Source organism: Colius striatus, chromosome 3, assembly GCF_028858725.1.
Source record: "Colius striatus isolate bColStr4 chromosome 3, bColStr4.1.hap1, whole genome shotgun sequence".
Lineage (NCBI taxonomy): Eukaryota > Metazoa > Chordata > Aves > Coliiformes > Coliidae > Colius > Colius striatus.
The window spans coordinates 952421-974502 of NC_084761.1; the positions used below are offsets into that span (position 1 = coordinate 952421).

General features: G+C 52.1%; 1 protein-coding gene across 3 annotated transcripts in view; it reads right to left on the reverse strand.

The window, feature by feature from the left end:
- XPO6 (exportin 6) overlaps positions 1 to 22082 on the reverse strand; it is a 56022-nt gene that overhangs the window by 5711 nt on the left and 28229 nt on the right. For 2 of the 3 annotated variants that reach the window (XM_061992813.1, XM_061992815.1), the window contains exons 7-19: positions 18929 to 19382; positions 16195 to 16321; positions 15064 to 15173; positions 12668 to 12776; positions 11830 to 11922; positions 9602 to 9671; positions 7256 to 7415; positions 6399 to 6491; positions 4690 to 4834; positions 4109 to 4255; positions 2986 to 3175; positions 1697 to 1852; positions 278 to 392 (exon numbers count right to left, since the gene is read on the reverse strand). In XM_061992813.1, the coding sequence (XP_061848797.1) occupies positions 278 to 392; positions 1697 to 1852; positions 2986 to 3175; positions 4109 to 4255; positions 4690 to 4834; positions 6399 to 6491; positions 7256 to 7415; positions 9602 to 9671; positions 11830 to 11922; positions 12668 to 12776; positions 15064 to 15173; positions 16195 to 16321; positions 18929 to 19382 (1969 nt within the window). The remainder of the gene's footprint in view (positions 1 to 277; positions 393 to 1696; positions 1853 to 2985; positions 3176 to 4108; positions 4256 to 4689; positions 4835 to 6398; positions 6492 to 7255; positions 7416 to 9601; positions 9672 to 11829; positions 11923 to 12667; positions 12777 to 15063; positions 15174 to 16194; positions 16322 to 18928; positions 19383 to 22082) is intronic. The other variant, XM_061992814.1, reaches the window with a different exon arrangement.

A 22082-nucleotide genomic window follows, 5' to 3' on the forward strand; every position in this document is an offset into this window, starting at 1 on the left:
TCTTAGGCAGGAGCTAATGGGCAACGTGAGAGTCCAGTTCAGCATCACACACTTGCAGAGAGCCTGTGGGAAAGCTGAAATGGCACAATGGCACATCTTGTTTGTGGGCATGGGCTAGGTCACTTCACACTTGGAAGCACTGCTCTCAGATTCAGTCTGACAGAGGCCTGGACACAAAGGAGTTGGAAACACTGCAGCCTGCAGGGGCCCTTTGAGTAGCTTATGAAGGCAAATCATCCTGAGGGATAAGAAAGAAATGAGCACCACAGGGGATTACCTGGTGAACATGTTTAGGAAGGTCTGTATGATCTGCTCAGTGAAAGGCACTCCCATCTGCACCCTCAGTCCTTGAAACAGAGTGAGGAAGAAGCTCAGCATCTCATCTGTCACATCTAAGAACAGAACAGGAAAGCAAAAGGAGCACATCAGGGTAACATTCAAGTGCCTCAGTGAGAGTCTGATGGGAGATTTGCAACCTCCTGTACAGGGAACCCCATTTACTCTTGGGAGTTTCACAGCAGGATTGCCATTAGAAACCCCAACCAGCAGCTGGTGGTACTGAAAGATTGTTCATCCAGGTCTGAACCACTGCCAGGGATGACAAGTACAGGCAGCACCAAGCAACTCAGAACAGATACAGCACTGGCCTGCCTGCAGAGTGCTGGGAGAAGGCTGTGGGCCAAGCTCCAGCTGCTGACTGCTCACACAGGGTTAACAGGAAACAAGGGAATCCACAGCAGCTACTAAACAGCTTGGGATGGCCAGCACACAGAACCCAGCTTCATATTTCCCTTTTGGCAGGAACTGAGAAGAGCCTTCTAAGGTCAGCAGCCACCCTCAGAGCGTGGTTATGCAGCAAGCAGGGCAGCAGCAGCCCCAGCACACTGCACTGGATAACCACAGCGAGCTCAGGCTGCTCAGCTCCTTCACACAGCCTCTGAGAGTCCACAAATAGCAACTGCTGGAGGCTGCCAGCTTGCTCTGAAGGCAACTGGTTGCTGGAGCCAGCACCAGCTTGCTGTCTTACATCTCCCCTGCATTGCAAAGCATCCCAGAATGGGGGGGGTTGGAAGGGACCTCTAGAACTCATCTAGTCCAACCTCCCCTGCTAAAGCAGGTTCCACTTTGTTTTGCCTTCCTTGAGCCAGTTTCACTGAGAAGATCCCACCTAGCTCCAGAAGTTTTCCTGGGCTTGTTCTTCACAAGAGAGGCTGCTGAAGGCCTGGGCATCCCAGCTGCCCTGGTGTGATACAAAACCTAAGAGGCTGGCTGGAAGTTGGCCAAGCAACAGTCCTGGATACACCCCAGGTGTCTTAACAGAGAGAAAAACCCCCCACAAGGAATCCCCATCATTTGACCAAATCTGATGAGATCTCCTCCTCCTTGTCTTCAAGCTTCTGATGAGAATGTAAGTGGCAAACACAGCCAGACAGGGGTTTGGAAGCTTTGGAGCAGCAGCTCCTGTTTGTCCCACTGCTGAGCACAGCCCAAGGCATCCCCATCTTCTGGCAGTGTGAGAAGCCTCCTTGCCTGTACCTGAGGAGATCTCCCTTTCCTTTCCCACTGTGCCTCAGCCCAGCCCCCCCAGAAGCACAGACTCCCAAGCACAGCCCACCCTTGGCTTGGGACAGGCTTTGGGTGTTAGCAGTAGGTCATGAAGCTACTCACAGCATGACAGCCTGGCCTATGGTTATACCTGACTGATGAATGAAAGCTGGGAAGAGGGCTAGTGAGACCTGCACGGATTCTTGCAGCGACTGGTAACAGATCTGCCGGGACTTGGTGGACTCTCCAGACACACTCTCTACAATGTCTTCCAAAACGCTGAGTGTCTGGTGGATGATCACTTTGGCTGCAAAAATAAGAGAGGTCATCATTCCTGCAAGTGTCAGAACGACCCAGAGGCAAGAAGCAAAGGCAAGGCCACACAGAGAGCAACTGAACCAACCTACGAGGCGGCACACAGCACCAATCCCGGGCTGCAGTGAAACAGCTCCTCCAGCCATCATCTGCTCTAAGCCCCTGCCAAAGCAGGTCCACATGGATCAGGTCACACGTTTAAATAGGGTCAATGAGGTCACTGTGGTTACTTCCTGAAATCACCCAGGTTTTGTGCCCTACAGATGCACCCACCACTCAGCTGCTGGAGTGCAGGGGCCCAGGGCAGCTGTAAACTGTGTTAACTCTCCACATGCCACTGCAAAACAAACAGCAGCCAAGGAGAGGCAGCAACATATGCCACATGTCTATTTCTGAAAGCAACAGCTGGAGTGATACACACTCATTGTGTAAGAGAGCTTGTGGCTCAGTTCAAGCCATGTGAGCAGTCTGCTGATGTTCTCCTCATGAGGAACAAGCCCTGCACACAGCTGAGCAGCACATCGTGTTTGCCAGCAGCTGTGGCACTGCATGATTCTGAACAACTGGATCAAAAAGAGGGAAAAACCACAACCAGGGCACACACAGAAGCAGCCCCAAGGCACATGGGGCTTGGCAAGAAATTGCTAAGTGTCCCTGGGCCTCACCAGCTCAGGGCTCTCCTCTCACATGTATAAGCCTTCTCCAGAACCTCCCAAATCTGGAACAAATCCTTCTTTTCCCCCTCAGGATTTTATAACCACCCCATCTCCATGAGTGCTGCTTCCAGTCAATGCCTCTAATGCTGTATTGTGCCAGCATTAGCCTGCTGGGTATTCCCACTGCAAACACTGCATTCAAACCTTCATCACAAACCTCAGCCCACCTTCTCTGCACAGCTGAAGAAAACAGGGCTTGGATGGAAGAGCTCACAGGCACCACAGAGTGAGAGTGTCCTTTACCCACTGAATAAGGTGCTCCCAAACAAGGAGACAAACACAACTGCTCCTTTCCTGCCCTCCCCGGACTCCAAATGCCATCTGTCAGCTAAAATAGTTATGGGCAAGGCAGGCCCAAGCAGCATTTTGCACTGCAGCTCTCAGAATGCAGCACACACTTGGTACTTACTGTCCTCCAGCTGCACCTTCCTCTGGGGCAAGATGGCACTGGCCTTGAGCTGGCGGTACTCTCTGGTGAGGGCAGAGACGAGGCTGGCGTGGTTGGTGGAGCGAACTGCCCACTGCTGCTCACTCTCTGGAAGGTTTGGCCAAGGCAGCAGCAGCACGTTCGACAGAGCTCTGCACACCAGCACCTGGGCCTGGAACCACACACAATCCCAGATGCTGGGGGCTGGCAGGGCCCTGCAGAGCTGCCCCAGCCCCAGCCCCTGCTCCAGCAGCTTCCCCTGGCTCAGGGGCACAGGAACGTGTCCAGCTGGGGTTGGAAACCTCCTGAGCAGGAGCCTCCACACCCTCCCTGGGCAGCCTGGGCCAGGGCTCCTGCATCCTCCTGACACCCACAAGTAGAAACAACAGGGCAGGAAGCAAAGGGCCCAAGTTCACTGGGTGTGCAACTCAGTTCTTTCTGGAGCACAGCCCCAGGGGGACGTGATGTTTTATAGCTGCCCAAGCAGTGCTGGCCCTTTGAGGAGAGTTCAACAGCAGAAGCTGAGCTCAAGGTAAAAACAGCTCTGCAGGGTAGGAGAGAAGCAAAGCTCCACAACTTCAGGGCTGGAAGCAGCTCCCAGCTGTGTCAGCCCTCCCCTACAACCAGAAGTCTCTGTTCTCTGTGTTCACTAAACAAAGGTGATACCACTGTTCATTACTCCTCATCTGGCTCACAGGCTCTCCTTGGCTGCTTGTGCAGCACTTGAGGCCCCTGTGCCAGCCCTCAACAGCCAGGGCCCAGCCCCTGCTGAGGCTCTGCAGCACTTGTGCAGTGTGAGCACCAACTGGAGTGAGGTGCTAACTTGAGTTGCACAGAAAGCTCTGAGTCAGAATCAACATGCCTGTGAGGATGGGGCAGGGACTGGCTGGGAGTAACAGCCCAGAGCTGCAATTGTGATTTTTTCCTTATGCTGTTGCTTGGAACTGACCAACTGTGCCACTGGACTCCTGGATACCCAGAGCACAGAAGCAACTGCTGCCCTCACTTTGGGGTTTTTTTAGGTTCTACCTTTGCTACAGCAAGAACTAAGGCAAAGCTTCCCAGGAACACCCATCTACACTCTTGGTGTCTGAGCTGAATTCACCTTATCAGGAAGCCTCTGGGCAGAGGTGTCTGTGATCCTGTTGAACACCTTCTGCACTGCTGGGATGCTGATGAGGAACACGGGGCGCACGGTGGTGGCTAAAGAGACGAGCAGGTGGCACGCAGACAGCAGCAGCTTCTCCTGCACCTGAAAGACAAGCTGGTCAGGCTGCACACCACCACACACCCCCATGCAGCAACACTGGCATCAGACAGCCTGCTCAGCTGCCACAGCCAGGTTTTTGCAAGCAAGACCGTTTGTTGTGTTTACTTGTCAGTCAGAGCACAGCTCAGTTCCCTTCACGCTGGGGAGAGAGGCTTCTCCTGCTTGCACGCCTTAGAACCATTAGGCTGAGTTTACATGCCTGGAAGCTGCCAGCTCTCCTGTGAGCTTGACTGACAGTGCTAGTTTGAATGGCTCTTGGTCTCACTCTACACGAGACGGCTGCAGTCTGACAGACATCCAGCTCAGAGCCTCCCCGGGAGCCACAGCCCGGCCCAGAGCAGAGCAGTACAGCCCTGACCCAAGGGAGCCCTGCTCAGGGTGGAAGCCCAGCCTCAGCCCAGCACTGAGGAAAGTACCTTGGAGCTGATGAGGGGTGTGATGGCCTCCAGAGTGGTGGAGACGAGGGAGACGAACTGCTCCGGGTTCTGCCGGTGAACTTCGCTGTAGAACTGCGCGAGCCAGTGAGCGTAGGCCTGCAGGGCTGCCAGGGACTGAGCGTGGCTGCAGGGCACACACAGGCTGGGTGAGGCACAGCCAGGCACCACAGCCTGCTGCACAGGGCACAGCCACAGCAGTCACACGGGATGGGGGAAGAGGGGTGGAAGGGACCCCATCCAGCCCCTGCTCCAGCAGCTTCCCCTGGCTCAGGGGCACAGGAACGTGTCCAGATGGGGTTGGAAACCTCCTGAGCAGGAGCCTCCACACCCTCCCTGGGCAGCCTGGGCCAGGGCTCCCTCCCCTCAGCACCAAAGGACTTGCTCCTCCTGTGCCAGGGGAACTGTTTGTGTCCCAGCTGATGTCCATCACCCCTTGTCCTGTCCCTGGGCACCACAGAACAGTGTCCCCCATCCTGCTGACACCCACCCTTTAGGGACTGAGCAGCGTTGCTGAGGTGCCCCTGAGCTCAGGCTTCTCTTCTCCAGGCTGAACAGCCCCAGTGCTGCAGCCTTTCCTCCTCACACACATGTTCCATCCCCTCAGCACCTTGGTGTCCCTGCACTGGCCTCTCTGCAGCAGTTCCCTGTCTCTCTGCAGCTGGGGAGCCCAGAGCTGGCCACAGGACTCCAGATGAGGCCTCAGCAGGGCAGAGCAGAGGCAGCAGAACCTCCCTCCCCCTGCTGCCCACACTCTGCTTGATGCCCCCAGGATGCCATTGGCCTCTTGCCCACAAGGGTACCTGGGTGTTCTCAAACAAAGCAGGCAGCTGTCTCAGGAAAGAGACCATTAGAAGAACACCACCTGCACAAAACTGAGTGCTCACACCTTGGGATTATCAGGACTAATCCAGAGAACTATGCTGGAATCTGGTGGGGGCTCTCAAGGAGCTGCTGTACATCCAACTGCAAACTGGAACAAGCACTTGACATGCTCAAAAAGGACAACCTTCAATTTTGCTCACACACCAGGTCTGTCCTACACAGCCTCAGGGAGGGGAAGGTCTCTGAAAGGCTGTCAAGAGTGAGGTGCTGTTACTGGATTTCACACTTAACATCAGCTTCTGGATTCAAGGCCTCCCTTTCGCTCAGAAATGGCTTGTATAGCTGGAAGGCATGTGTTTGTCTTTGAAGCTAAGGACTTGAAACCCTGCACTAGGGAAAAGCACCTTTCACCTAAGCCACAGGTTGGAATTTGGTAGCAGAAATTCCACAAACTACATCCCAACAATGGATCCATCTCTTAAAACTCCACTACTGTAACACTTATGTCACCCTTCATTACACTGCAGAACCGAGCTGTTCCAGCCACTAGGACAGGCCAGAAGGACAGTTTGCCATTAGAGCTGATATAACAGGTCTCTGTACTTCTCACAAATACATTTCTCTTTAAATAACTTGGATGTGCCTGAGGAAACAAGTGATCCCAAAATGCTGGCAGCAGCCTTTCCCTTCAACAGCTGGAAGAAGGTGCCCTCCTGGTCAGCTGGCAATCACTGCAAAGACACTCTTCTCAGGGTATTTGCCAAGCCAAGTGGTTAGAGCAGCAGATGGAGCCCTAATGCTTCCTCCCCTCCACGGAGGTGCCACCAAACCTGCACACAGCAGTGCAGGGTGTGTCTCATACTCACACATCGATGAGGTCAGGTTTCAGGACAGAAGGAACTGCAGTCTCGATGTTGTACAGCTTGATCTGGGATCCATACAGGGTCACTTTTACCAGCCTGCAAGGGAACAGATACATGGCAGTGTAAGGGGACTGTGAGATGGACACACACATGTACACATCTGCTCAAACAGTGCAGCTCCCTGCAGTATCTAGCTAACAGGTACACGAGGTTTAGGCCATTCAGCCAAAAATAAAGGTTATTTCAGTGTTTGTGACATGGAACAAGCACCATGTTCCTGCAGGGACGTGGGAAAGCACAGCCAAAGCAGCTGTGCACAGCCCTGACATCCCCTCCTCTGCCACTATGTGCTAATGAAGTGTCTTGGACAGGAAGACATCTGCTTTCCAGCTTCCACAGGCCTTTGTGCTTGAGGAAGATTTTGGTGCTTTAGTTTTGAGAGATGCAGCTCTGAAGCCATGGAACTGCACATCTCACTTTTCTGGCACCTGTGCTTAGGGTGCAGTGAACAGCCACCTCAACTGACCCACGCAGGGGTTGGACTACATGACCTGGGCTTGGATTGGATGACCCCTAAAGGTCCTTTCCAACCCCTACCATTCTATGTAATCCCCCCTGTTAGCTACCCCTGCTTCAGGCTTCAGAAAGCCATCTGGGAATCCCAGCACTGCTGATCATCACCATGAGGGTTCTGCCCACTGAGTCCTTTGCATCTCAAAGGGAGGCAGAAAGAAACCTCTGGCTTTGGCACTCAGCACAGCGCTGCCAACGGGTCCTGGCAGGGCTGAAGGGACGGGGACTCCCCCTCCCACACCCACCTCTCCACCTGAAGGGACAGGGACTCCCCTTCCCACACCCACCTCTCCACCACGGTCAGAGCATCGTTGAACCTGGCTGCGAACACGTGGCCGCTGAAGTACTCGGCCAGGCGGCCCACGGCCTGCAGCAGGGAGCTGAGGTCGCGCAGCGAGCAGTGCAGGCGCCGGCAGTCGTTCTCCGCCGTGATGTTCAGCCTGGGCCCTGCAACGCCATTGAGGGTTGGTCAGCAGAGAGACCCGGGGGGAATGAACTCAGCAAGAGCCTGAAGGGTCAGACTTGAGAGGTTGTGGCTAAGCAGAGCTCTGTGGGGCTGGAGCCCGATGGCAGAGCTACAGAGGCACAGGGTGAACCCTGATGACAGGCTTGCTCTGGAATGAGCTCTGCAGGGCCCCAGGGCACAGCACAGCACAAGTGGCTCAAGTGCTCAAACCCGGTGAGACACATCCAGCTCTGTGACTGCCACGTTCCTGTTGCTCCTTAAAGGCTGCCCTGGGTGGTACCAGCTGCTTCAGCCTTGCACTCGTAGGAAATGGGTGATTCTTCCATTTGAGCTAACATCTACAGTGAAGCACAAGCTGGTTTGGTGGGAGCTGACATTCAAGAGCAATTCCCACTCCACAGAGAAGGCTGTGACCTGCACTCCCTCTGCTGGTGACAGCCCCATAGCATAAAACCACCGAATCATTCTGGTTGGTAAAGCCCCTGAAGCTGCTGCAGTCCCAGCCCTGCCCTCACCCTGCCCAGCCCAGCACTGACCCACAGCCCTCAGCACCTCAGCTCCACGCCTTTGGGATCCCTCCAGGGCTGGGCACTCCCCCAGCTCCCTGGGCAGCCTGGCACAGGGCTGACACCCCTCTCAGGGAAACAGTTGTGCCTCAGCTCCAGCCTCAGCCTCCCCTGGGGCAGCTGCAGCCCATTGCCTCTTGTCCTGTCATTGCTGCCTGGGGAGCAGAGCCCGACCCCCAGCTCCCTGCAGCCTCCTGGCAGGGAGTGTCAGAGAGTGCTGCTGCCTGCCCTCAGCCTCCTCTTCTCCAGGCTCAACACCCCATTCCCTCAGCCCCTCCCCAGCACCCTTGTGCTCCAGCCCCTTCCCCAGCTGCAGCCCCTCAGTGTCCCTGTGGCAGTGAGTGAGGGGCCCAGCACTGAGCACAGCCCTGGAGCTGCAGCCTCCCCAGGGCCCAGCACAGGGGACAATCCCTGCCCTGCTCCTGCTGCCACCCCAGAGCTGATCCCAACCAGGCTGCCCTTTGCTTCTTGCCCCCCTGGGCACGCTGCTGGCTGCTGCAGCAGAAGCACGTTTGGAACAAGAACACATTTGCTTCCTAATGTGAAACGTGGTTATTCACTTCCATACTTCTCAGATGAAACATACCAACAAGCAGATTTTCCTACCTATGCAACCATCCCACTCCTTGGCTGCATATACCTGGTCTCCAAGCCTCCCTCCATGCCTCTCCAAACACATTCTGCCACACCACATCCCAAAGAAGAGCGTATTTTGATTTCCACTGCTCACATTTAACCTCAGCAAGCAGCCTGTCACGTTGTACCCTTGGCATCAGAATCCTCTTGTGTAGTTCTGACCCTCCTGCATCTGAGCTGCTTGTCCTGACTCAGCAGCTGCTCAGCCAGCCCACACAACAGCTTCCAGTGCAGACTGTGGCTACAGCATTAAAAACCTACACATTGCTCACCCTACATCTGAAATGGTCCTCAAATTGGAAGGACTACCTTGCTGAACCATGGATCCATCAATTCCCACTCTGCCCCATGTAGCAGAATTGAAGGCAGCGCTACTCACCTTATTTCCCTGGAAGGAGCAAAGCTACCTCCATGCTTTTCATGCAGTTGGGAGCACTGGTCAACTACTTGGGGACAGGATGGCTATTAGCTACAGGAGTCTTCAGCAACTCCTACTACATCCCAAGTGCTTCATCTTCTCACTGACTCACAATGGTTTTGTCAATTCAATGGTAAATCCAAATGCTCTCACGGTGAGCAACTTCACCCCAGAGCTGAGCCCAAAGCAAACAAGAGTTTCTTGAAATAAGAAGAATAGAATAAGCCTTTCTTGAAGTTTCAATGGGAGGAAAGAAGTAACCATTATCCATCCCCACTACTGCAGTATTTGATGCTGCCTGCCTGTTCTTAACACACAATGATCTTCCTTAAGTACTAAAATGAGGGAAGAACCATCAAGAGTAAAACAAGGCCCATTCCTAGACTTCTGCCTGCTCTTGGAGTTTAATGACTGAGCCATTAGGCACCATACATGTGTTCAGAGTCTCTGCAAGCACAGAGTAAGCAACAGCAAAGCAGTCCTGGAGTGGGGTTTGCAATGAGCTACTCCAGGAGCAGGGACCACAGCCCTGGCCAGTGGCAATTACCTGTCCCTGAAGTGACCACGAACTGCTGGAGCCCCAGGTACACTTCCAAGTTATCCTGTAGAACTGGAAACTAGAAGAGAGAAGAAATGAGTGTGACTCAGGGCCTGGCAGACAGTTAACATCCAGTTACTGGGTTAAAGCACAGTTCTCTTATTTCTCCCTAGTGCCTTCAAAAAGCCATTTGGAGCAGAGGCACGTTGCTAGGTTCTGGGCTGATCCTGCCTGCTACAGCTTCTCACCTCTTGATAGCTGTCATGAAAACAAGGATCACCACCCTGAAGGCACTTCTCTGTGGTAGCCCTCCTTTTCCCCCACAAATATCAGCAATCAGCCTAACAAGATAATGGTCTGACAAGTGCAAGGGATGGCACAACACACCACCACTGTGAACACACAGATGGATGTGTGACACAGACCAAGCAGAGCAGAGGAGAAGCAGAGCCTGGAGCACAGGCAGCCTGTGCTGCATCCACCTTACCCTTAAGTGTCAGATTCTCAAAACACAGCTACCAAAAATATGGCTCAACCAAGAAGGTGAGCTCATGCCTCTGAAACAGAGCAGGGAAGGGAAGCTCTGCAGCACCACAGTGAGCTCAACAGCCCAGGCAGCAAATCCCACAGTCACCATGCATCCTGGTCTGGGAACAGTGTTACCTCAAGGTCATCACTCAGGACTTACAGCCACCGTGGAGACACTTCAGCTGAGCAGCAGGTTACGCTGCCATGGGGAGTGTACTGTGCACTCAGCCTTCTGGGCAGCTCCCAGCCAGTCAAGGCACTTCAGTCATCTGTACACAGACTATGTATGCTGTGCCTGGATGCATTTGTATACACACAGAAGTGCACACTGACCTTCTCCTTGTAGGCACCTCATCAGAAAGAATATTTTCTGACCCTTAATTCCTATTGGCAGAAGTCCCTCCCCTTGGAGGTGCCTGGCTTTCTCCAAGCCCACTCATCCATCAGCAGAGGGAACTGCAGCCTTTCACTGTCCAGCATGGCACAGATCAATGGCAGCTGCTGTGTGCTGCTGTCACTACTGGCAGACCAGCCTCTGTGTTCAACAGTACTGCAGGCTGCTGTGGAGAGCACACAAAGCTACTTGAGCATCTCTCAGGTTACCCCATACACCAGAATGACCTAATGCAGGGCTCAAGAAAGCACCCATGTCAAGTTTCTAATGCACTGTCCCTAATTAGCAGTGGAGTGTCTTTGTATAACTGCAGGAGTGGAGCTATTTAAAGCAAAGAGTCTTCCTCAGGTTCCTGTGCTACTTTAAGGAAGACATATGGCTCTTCACCATGACCCACCTGCTCACTGAAGCAGCTGCTCCGTTTGTTGCCTCTTGCTGACTCCTGCCATGCCACCATGCTGCAGAGCAACCTCTACTCCCCTGTGAAGGCTCTTTCTTCACTACTTCAGAGTTTCTAGTAACAGGCTTCTAGTGCTTAGCTCAGCCAGAATGTTTTAGATAACCTTTAAGCCAAGCAGTTCAGGTCAGGCATCTTCTGCCTCTGCAGCAGCTCAGTTTTCTCTGCTTCTTGTGAGTATGGCTCAGAGGTTTGGGCATACAGTATCCAGCAGATTTAACAGACTTGTCTTGAGATCTCACTGCTGTACTCACCTTTCTTCTCACCCAGGGAAAGGGCACCAACTACTGTGAATTGGCTTACAGCTTCGAGATCTCCTCCTCAGAAACCACCACAGTGCTACACAGCAACTCTGACAGGGATTGTGGCAGCAGCAGCACCAGCTGGAGAGAAGCACTTAGCTGTGTTTATCAGATCTAACTCCCAATTGTCTGAGGCACTCTTTGCAGTATCTCTATTTAGCCTTTCATTTAAACAAAGATTTCCCTCTCCTTACAACTCTGATGACCAATTTGCAGCTGCCTCCCAGTGAAAAGGCCAAGATCAACAGCAGTGAAGGACTGCTGCCAGAGGGTTACACTTTGAAAGATGGGCATTTCTAAAGAGCTTAGTGTCCAGCAAGCAGGACACAGCTCCTCACTAAGTACCCTCTTTAAAATACACCAAGAAATCTGACAAAGCCAAAAGAACAAGCTTTGCCCTTCAGTTCCTGAGCTCCCCTTGCCAAGCCTTTGCATCCAAAGTCAAATCTCCCTACCTTTTCCTTTTGGCACTGTGGCCTCTATCAAACAGTTTGCAACAAAGCTCAGCAGCTGGTGCTCATTTCACGTTGTACTTTTGGTCTGGATGACTACTTACTAGTGTGGAGAAGGCGTGAGTTGGCAAGAGCTCCATCACTTTTGCAACCACTTCCAAGCTCTGGCGCAAGTACCGCTGCCACTCAGTCTGCTGCTATGGGAAGAAACACCAAGGTAAGCACTTCCAGAGGAAAACACACTGCTTTGCTATACTAGTAGGTCTTACTTTATGCCTGGGGCTAGCTAGTTCCTTTCCAGAGCTTGGCTTTTGCACACACACAGCTACTGAAGAGATACTGCTCTTATGGCTCTGGTATGCTGCTAGACATCTGAGGGAGAGCAAAGTGCCAACCTGAGCTCTGGGTGTGTGTGCATATGTTTCCCTGGAGTCACAGGGCAGAAGCATCCACTCCTACAGCAGAGTTGCTGCTTGGATGACAAGGATACACTGTGCAGAACCACCACTGCTCTGGCCTCATCTCTTTTGGCCATGTGCTTCACTCTGGCATTCACCAGTAGTGAGATGATGTTCACCAATACTTAGGAGAAATAAGCTGGAGTGAAAGAATCAACAATTTATCCAGCTCAAAGCTGTTGTCTCAGGAGATATTTTGGCCCTGAAATGTCAAAGCAACCAGACACAGGCACCTAATGCCTCTGACCACTGAAACATAAGTATCTCTGTTTTCCCCCCCATAAGAAGCAAGTTAAAAGCCAAGGGCAGCTCTCTTCAATGTGACTGCAGCCACATCTCTGTCAAAAGCATGTCATGCTGCTTTAAACCTCAAACACCACACAGGGTAGAGGGAAGCAGCAGCTGTCTGGCTTGTAATCAAAGTCCAAGCTCTGGGAAGGACACTGCAGGTTTTGTCAGTGTGACCTGCAGCTTTGCTCCTTACATCATCATCCAGTGTCTCGTCATCCAGCTCCTCCAGCTGTGCCTGGTTATACCTGAACTGGATTCGATTCAACACCTCTGTCAGCAGCAGGACCAAGGCGTCTTCGTACCTACGGCCACAGAGAAGGCAGAGCAAGAGTCTGGTCACACAGTTCTGCACAGGCTGCTGCACCCACAGCCCTTCCAGCAAAGGACACAGGTAAAACAGGTGACAGTTTAAACTGGGCCACTGCAAAGAACCTGTGGCACAGCTTCACAGGTTTGTGGAGGAGACACCAAGGACATCCTGGGATTAAGTGTCACACCATTTCAGGTCACAAGCTACCTGCAAGGAAAGAGCTTTGGAAATGTCTGATACCCCCTCTACCTCTGAAAGAGAAAGGGGGAACTGTTAGCAAGAGAAGCAGACCAAGAGTTCAAAACAGGAAAGGTAGGAGTGGCTTGCTAGGAATAAAAGCAGCTGTACATAAACAGGAGACACCAAGAGTGGCTTGTTGCTTAAGTTGCTCCTTAGTAGCCTGTCTGGTGCTCTGCTTTCTGGGCAGGGAAGGGAGAACAGATGAAACTGGGCAGCTATTGCTGCCTACCTGAAACAGGAGCCTCCCCTGAGGCTATTTGTTCTGCTGTTCTCTCTCCTTACCCTGTTGGCTAAAGAATTCAGGCCTCTGTCCTCTGAAACAAAGTCTGCACTTATCCCACTTGTACTGTAACACTAAAGGCACATCACCAAAAAAAAAGATCTTTCCATGTCTGGGAGCTGTGAAGCTGGTGGAGAGCACAGCAGACCCTCCCCACTGATCACCTGAGGGTAATGCCAAACTGCAACAGGCCTGGGGACACAACACACAGCTTGGGCATTCCCAGGGGGGTTGGTTTGATTGCTTTAAAAACCTCTTTTCTCAAAACAGCTGGGGTCTCATGCAAAAAGTTTTGCCTACACTCTCCCAGGGTAGATTTCCAATGGGAAAATGAAGCATTAGCATCCACTACCAGACTCAGAAGATGATGCAATCCACGAGTCAGAGTCAGCTGTGGCACCAGCTAAACAGCTGAAAGCTCTGTGCAAGGTGGCTGAGTTACCACCCCCTTTCCATAACTGATGACATAACTCTGGATTTGGCAATTTATCCAGTAGTAGAGGTTGTAATGTGTACAACATGTAAAGTTCAGAAACCACAGAACAGGAAACTTCATCTGTGCTCTTGTAACCACTCCCAGGCTGTCAAACAGCAGAGCTGGCAGGTCTGAGAGGGGGCAGGAAGCTGAAGCTGTCAAAGTTGTCACTAAGGACAAGTTGCTCTGACAAAACACCACTAGCTTCATTCACTTCTATGCTTTTAAAAACTGGTTTATAGTCTGACACATGTTCTAGAGGCAGCTATTGTTTCAATTTCCTTCACAACAGAGGATTTGACACCTAAGCAACACACGTTACGTGCACGTTAAGGCAGATGGAAAAGAGCAGAAGGCCAAGTAGAACTCAACAGCATGTGGCAGAGAGAAGCAAAGTAGGAACAAGTTCTAACAAAGCTCAAACACAAATACCTCCTGTACTTGAGAAAGGAAAAGCCCAGGGTTCTCATGCTGAAAGGAAGCCAGCTGCTCGCTGTCAGCCACTTCCACATCTGCGCTGCGTGGTTACAACGCCACGTTGCCTTTCACCCAACCAACCACTTGACATTCAGCGTGCCCAAGGGAAAGCAGCTTCCTTCTGCACTTAGCAGAAGGTAATCTGGCACGAGCTCTGGCACTTCTGAGCCTCCAAAACTTGAACAAGACACCAGCATATTCACCAGATGTTTAAAACAGCAGCAAAGGGACTTTTCTCAAGAGTCACTTCGGGACCCAGCACCTCCAGAGGAAGAGCTGCTGACCACGGTTGCCATCGATACACAGCACGAGCATCAGCAGTGCACACATGGCACTGCAGCTTCCAAACTCAGGCTCAGCTGTATTTCTCACAAACACATCACCCATTTAAACAAGAGCTCTAAAATCCTGATTGGATAACTTTCCCCACCCCTCTCAACTCATCAATTCGTTGTGAACACTGCCGAGGCAACACTCTGTGCTTGCCTCCTCCAATGTGTGTGAATTGTGCTCTAAAACCTGCTGGAGTGTGTTCCAGCTGTGTTTCAGCTTTCCTTCCTCTGGCTGCCAGGTTCACACACAACCCAAGGGACTGTTTTTTCTACCTTAACTTGCTCAGTTTGAGTTCTCTCCAACGAGCACGAACCACTGAAGTTTGCACTCCTTATGATTTCAGACAAAGGGCTCATCCACTCGTGCAGCTGGAGTTAACAGCAGCTTATTTCTCCCATCTTTCCCTGGTGACCACGCTGCCCCTCTGCAGCTGCCCCTCTGCAGCTGCCCCTCTGCAGCTGCCCCTCTGCTTACCTGTTGAGCACTGCTTCTTTGTCTGCCAGGCGGCTTTTAATCTTGCTGGTCAAGTAGTCCAAGAAGAGGGTCCAGATGTCTAAGCAAGAAAAGTAACCTTCATGGGTAGGCTGCAATACATCAAAATCCACAGTGAATGTTGTGAGCTGCAGCAAGACTGTCCTCACACAATGAAACACGAGCTGGCATGCACTGCAATCCAGGGGGAGAACTTCTTGCTCTGTTTCTGGGAGGTCACTGGAGAGATTGAAGCTTCAAGAGCTTTTGCACAAGGGTGGGAACCCAGGAGTTATGAGGGTGGCCTCAGCATTCACTCATCTCATGGCTTGTTGCACCAACTTAGAATCACAGAATCATTTTGGTTGTTAAAGCCCTTGAAGCTGCTGCAGTCCCAGCCCTCCCCACCACTGACCCCTGGCCCTCAGCACCTCAGCTCCATGCTTTTGGGATCCTTCCAGGGCTGGGCACTCCCCCAGCTCCCTGGGCAGCCTGGCACAGGGGCTCACACCCCTCTCAGGGAAACAGTTGTGCCTCAGCTCCAGCCTCAGCCTCCCCTGGGGCAGCTGCAGCCCATTGCCTCTTGTCCTGTCATTCATAGAACCATTTCAGTGGGAAGAGACCTTAAACCTGCATCCTTGCCACTACTCACATGTGGGGTAAGTAGGGCTGGGTTGATGTGACAGCTTCTACAGCAAGGTCACTCATACCAAAGCCACAGGGTGTTGTGGATATTTTAAATACTAAAACCCAAAGTTAGGAGGCAAGCCTCAGACACAGGAAAAGCAGCAGGTTCAGGAGAATGAAAAGCATCTCCAAACACAAACCAGGCAGGCTGGATTTTTCCAGACAATGTTGTCCACTCCAAGGACAAGCAAAAAACCAAAAGCAGAAGCAAAGATAAACACCAGACAAGTTGTTCTTGCAAAGTAACTACATGTGACAGCTGCCTCCAACCAAATGCAAGAGCACACCAAGTCATTTCCAGTCCCCAAGTACTGGGGAAGTGCCAGTCAGACGAGTTAATTGCTTTTCTTTCTGTGCTCACTAGGTATCGGCTGCACTGGGGTAAAGCAGCTAGCCTGCTGCACAAGAGACCACAGGCTGAGGAAAAACAACATGCCAGGGCTGTACCTGATGAAAAGTGTATTTGAACAGGAGTGCCAGAAATTCAACCACGGGGAACTGGGAGTAGGATTCAATCCTTCGCAGGTGGACGCTCACGAAGAGACGGAGGAAATCCGTGAACTTCTCGATGTAGCTGCAAGGGAAAGGAGAAAAACACAAGTGAGGCAGCAGCAAGGGTGCCCCAGAGGAAAAGCAACTTGGTGGGAAGAAGCAAGAAGTTAAGGCAGGAGTTAGCAGTTCACATGTTAAAGGTACACGAGGTGGCAGGAGGGCCATGGAGCTGGAAAGGACGGTTCCCTCTGCTGGGCACATCAGCTTCTGAAACGAGCCCAGGCTTTTGTGATTGAACTAGACCATAAAGACAAAGCTCCCTCCAAAGCATGGGACTGCTCAGTGCTTGGGACTCGAAGGGTCAGAAAGCAGCCTGCTCTCAAAGGTCCGGGGGGCCCAGCAAGAGCATGATCCCAGTGTAAGCACTGAGAGCTCTCAAGTATGCAGCTGGGGGACAAGTTACAGAGACCACAGAAGGACAGGCTCTTATCAGGGAACAAAATCCCACCCTGCACCACACAGGCTTCATCAGGGTTAGGAATCATCTTCCTATCTCTCTACACAGAAAGGAGTCAAACAGTCCATCAGGACACAGGGTCAGAGCATTGCAGCACCACACACAACCAGCCCAAGCTCCAGCAGCAGCAAGGCTGTGAGCAGAGAAGCCCATCCTTCCCACATGGCATGAGCTCAACAGGGCCAGTCAGTTCAAGTCTTTCTTCTAAATAAAAGGTTGGGATTAGTGCAGTTTCAGACACACACATTCCCTTCTGCAAACTGGGGTGATGGGGGGTTTTTGCAGGGGGAACCCTACTCTAATAAAAACTCACTCAAGACAGTTAGAGAGCTGGTTATGATAAGCCTGCAAAACAACACAAGACTCTGAGTGTGACAGATGACATTTACCTTTTATTTGGCACTGCCTACTCGACAGGAGGTCACTAAACAAACCCCATCATTAGAACAGAACAAACCAACCATCACTGTGAGTGGAATGGAAGGAACAGACCCAGGGCAAGCAGGCTGTGAAGACAGCAGCCTGTTGAATGAAGGGAGGCTCTTCTTTGCTCAGGATTTTGTCAGGCCAAGCCAAGATGACACCTTCCTGTGGTTATACCTTTAGTTTTGGATATAAAAGTATAGCCAATGCCCTGAAGTGACAGAAGGAAAACCCTTACATCTTTTTCCATGGAGGAAACAGTCAGCTCAGACAAAGCTCCTCTAGATTCTTCCAGTCACCAGAACATCTCAGTTCAATCCCTGTTTCAGCCCTTTGCAATGAATGGAGAGGTGTGTCTCAAACAGACACCCACAGTCTGTGTGCAGAACACGTCTCAGCAGCAGGGGTAAGCATATGGCAACACCACCTCTGTGAAGGCCACCACAGCTACTTGTTGAAGCTGTCTGTAAAAGACAGGAGTTAAATGAGGGACTGGGGGATTCCAGGAGAGCTCTGAAATGCAGAGGGTAATTCCTGGCTCTCTGCACATCTCTCCCATGCAAAGGTGGCAGGTTTCTACATGCCCTGTCTCTAAGGGGAGTGATACCAGTCAGGGCAAGTCAGCAAAACCAGGGAAGAGCAGGTGGGATCCACTGTTAAACAGGGGTTACAGTTAATCTGGAGCTACCATCCCATCCTTACACACCTGTCCAGAGGGAAACTGACAGAGGAAACGTGTAAATCATCTCTACAAATGCACTCACAGCTTTTCTCCTTCTTCCTCTGGAGAGGATATTAAAGAAAACAACAAACCCCAAGAGTCCAAAAGCCTTGCTGCTGCATCTGGGAGCAGAAACCCTACACAGCAGCACCAGAAGTGCTTTGCCACCGTCATAGCCAGATCCTGAGCATGTTTGCACAGCTGCTGCCCATGCTGGTGCCAGCCTGCCAGTCCTGCCATGGCACAGCAGCTCTGCAAGGAGAGGCAGTGCCCTCACCTCAGCCTCCACCCTGCCAACACCGGGACTCAACCCCTCAATATGGCAGAAAGACAAGGCTCAGCGTCTCTCTCACAAGTGGGAATGCCTCACAGGAGGGCTGAGCTCTTCTAGGCAAAAAGAAAAGGTGGCAGCAGCTTCCTGGGAAGTCACAAGAAGCAGCTTCCCAAGATGCTGCCACTTCCCTGCTGCCTCCTCCAGGCAAGCAAGCCAGGCAGGCTCTGTGCTGGAGCCACCCACTGCTGTGCTGGACGGAGCTCCCCAGGCTGCCTGTTGGTGTTGTAAAGACAAAACCAACCCAGCAGCAGCCACATCTCCATGAAGGGTAGGAAACTACTTCTGTTGTCTTTCGAAGTGGCGACTCAGCACATCTGCCCCCTCGGTGTATGCTGGAGCTTAAGCAGAGAAGGCAGACGCCAGCCAGGAAAGGGAACGCTGCAAGGCCTTTACCTCACTGAGCCTCTTCTGCTTTCAAGGGTTCAGCCCTTGAGCCACCTCAGGCCTGCAGCCACACAGTGACAGATGGGGGGAAGGGGACGGGAAAGGACACAAACCTGTGCCACCACGGCCAACTCAGCCCCTCACCACGACCTTACCTGTGGGCACCTACCTTACTGCCCCTCTGCCCCAGCACAGTGCTCTGGAAGAAAAGGCCAGGAGACACAGCATGCATGACCACAGAAGGACAGAGGCAGTGCTGCAGAGAGCGAGGGGCCCTGCCACCGCTGCCCGGCCCTTCAGCCGCCCTCACCTCTCGTCCAGCTCCTCCAGGCGGCTCTTCACCGTGTGGGCGTTGTTCTCCCTGGTGATCTTCTGCAGGAGGTAGAAAGTCTGCTGGAACATGCGGAGCAGATACTCCTCGAACTCCATGGGCACACAGTTCTTGGACATGAGCTCGTTGATGCAGGCCATGGCCAGGACGCCGAGGCGGCCGCGCTCCGGGGCGGGCAGCGGGCCGTGGCTGCTGCCGTTCACACACGGCACCTTCCGCACGCGGCTGTCGCAGCCGAAGCGGGCGAAGTGGAAAATGGTGGTGAGGAGAGAGGGGGTGATGCTGGCAGACAGAGGGATCCAGCTGAAGAGGTGTGCCAGGCACTCCAGGGCCAGGGAACAGATATATTCGCTGTCCGTGTCGAGGATGGGGATTGGCTGGTTCAGTAATTTGGCCGCGCTGGGGCTCTGCAACAGGCTACTCAACAGGTCACCTAAGGAAACAAAGCAGGCAGCTGCCTTACCAACCAGGGCAACTGCCCTCAAGTGGGGCAACTGCCTGCCCAAGCTGGAAGGGAAAAGTCACAGGAGCCTCTGCCAAGCAAGTACACAGACTTGTCCCATTTCTGTCAGCCAGCTGAACAGCAGCCAGCAGCGTGCCCAGGGGGGCAAGAAGCAAAGGGCATCCTGGCTGGGATCTGCACTGGGGTGGCAGCAGGAGCAGGGCAGGGACTGTCCCCTGTGCTGGGCCCTGGGGAGGCTGCAGCTCCAGGGCTGTGCTCAGTGCTGGGCCCCTCACTCACTGCCACAGGGACACTGAGGGGCTGCAGCGTGGCCAGAGCCGGGCACAGAGCTGGGGAAGGGGCTGGAGCACAAGGGGCTGGGCAGGGGCTGAGGGAACGAGGGTGCTGAGCCTGGAGAAGAGGAGGCTGAGGGCAGCCAGCAGCGCACTCTGACACTCCCTGACAGGAGGCTGTGGCCAAGGGGTCAGAAGCTGCCTTCTCAAGGCCTCCACAGCCTGTACCCTGAAGACTACTCACCTTCCCCAGGTAACTTGAACTCAAGAAGTGTACTGAATAATCTCCTCAGCTTTAGAGATCCACAGGCACTTGCTGCCTTACAGATTTTAAAGTTCCCCCCAGAACATCTGAGCATTTAAGTGAAATGACCCAACACACTGGCACTACAAACACAACAGGCCTGATTTACTGAGCTGTATCCAAAGTACTCACAGATACATGTGATGAACAGATTCCTCTCCAGTCTCCATTTCTTACCGAGATCAACGTCTCACATCACTAAATTCATGACTCCCTGACATACCTTAGAGCTGTTTCTTTCTCCTCTGCTCCAGAGATGGAAGGCATCACGCTACTTTAGCTGAATGAAGCAACCCTGCACTGCATCTGTACAGCAAAGCAGCCCCCATGGTAACATCTACAACCACCCACAGGCTGCAGTGCAAGAGCTGCCTGCATGGGGCTTTGCCAGAAGCAGATATGCTGCCTTCCAGTGTCTGAGCCAGCAAACTCCATGAAACACAACGAGAACCAAAGTTTCTCACCTTCTAATCCACCAACACCAGAAACTGTGAATTAGGTCCCTGTAACTCACAGCAGTTTGGTCTTTGCACCCAGTTAAACCATTGAAGCTCAGAGCTTAAGGGGTTTTAAGCTGTATTTGGTGTCTTTGCAAAGTGATGATGCAGGAGGAGTCAGCCCTGGGGAGGGGCTGGGATCAGGCTAGTTGTACAGAAGGAAGCAGCAGCAAACATTTGTGTTACTCATTTGTTTACCATGTGTGAGTGAATATGCCTAAGGAAGGGATTCATCAACTAAAGAGCTATAAATCATGCAAAGACAACATTTGGGGGCTGAGAGATTATTGCTGCATAAATTGTACCCAGATGCCACAAGTGCCACGTTTCCCAGCACAGAACATTAACTCTGCTGAAGTGCCATGAGAAAGGAGTGAACTGTGCTGTTTAAATCTATGCAAAGGCTTACAAGCAATCATTTCACTCAGCTTCCCTGGGCAAAAAAAAAAGAAGGAAGCCAAGGTTTTCCAAGTTCCTAAAGAGATTTTGGCTCTGATGGAAGATATTAAACATTTATAGGCACCCTGAAGCTTATTTTGCCTTTTGGGTGGCCTCATCCAAGCAAGAGAGAAACTGAAGCGTTACAACTGCTGCATGAATGAGACTGAGGTATAACTATATGTGGGTAAAAAGCTCTGGTCAGCTTACAGATGTCACATTTAAGGCCAGAGGAACAATTAACACCTCCAGTGTAGAATTTAATGGCAGAGTTGCACTAAACCCACGTTTGTCCCACAGTTCACCTTCCAATCACACCTTCAGCTCTGCCTGCAAATAAAGACCAGGCCATGTGCTGGCCACTGCCACTTGCTGCTCCTGACTTCAAGCCCTGGAGGTTTCCCATCTCAGTGACTCCATCAATGTTCCTACTCCAGTCTGTCAATCTTTTGGCTGATCATGTCAAGGACATTTGGTTAACAGAGTCCTTGACAAAACACAAAGGGAGCAAGCAGTGGGCAAGAGGAGGGCACTCAGTGCTCTTGCTTTTGGGTTTCAAGAACTTGAAGCACAACCAGTTTTAACATGGAGAGAGCAGTTAAGGCACAGCATAGGAAAAAAACCAAAGGAAGTGTCAAATAAACAAGTTTCCACAGGCAGAACACAAGGAAATCTAAGCCTAAACTTCTAGAGGAACTGTAGTCTTAATTACTAGCATGAAAACATGCTGTGTAAGAGGTTTGGTTGCTTTCCTGGAAACAGGAGAGAGGAAAGACCCAGAACAGAAATGCAGTGTGCTTTCACTTTGAGAAACAGGGGCTAAAGTCACAAGGTGAATGCACAGGTGGACAAAAAAGTGCCTCAGCACAAGCACCATCCAGTGACTCACCAAGGAACACAGAGAACATCTCAAACAGGATCCCAGCCTGGAATTTGTTCCATTGGTTTTCTCCAGACAAGGAAACATTTTTTGGGAGGGATTGTACCAGTTTCAGTTGCCAGCACCTCCTGACAAACCAGTGGTAGGTTGTTTTGCAAGAGAACCCTGGAGCTTGCTGTTTAGGGTGCAGTTCCAACCCCTCCTGCAGACACGGCCTCGGATGTGCCTGCACTAAGCAGCACCTGACAGCACGCCCCTGGGTTCACCAAGCAATGCAAG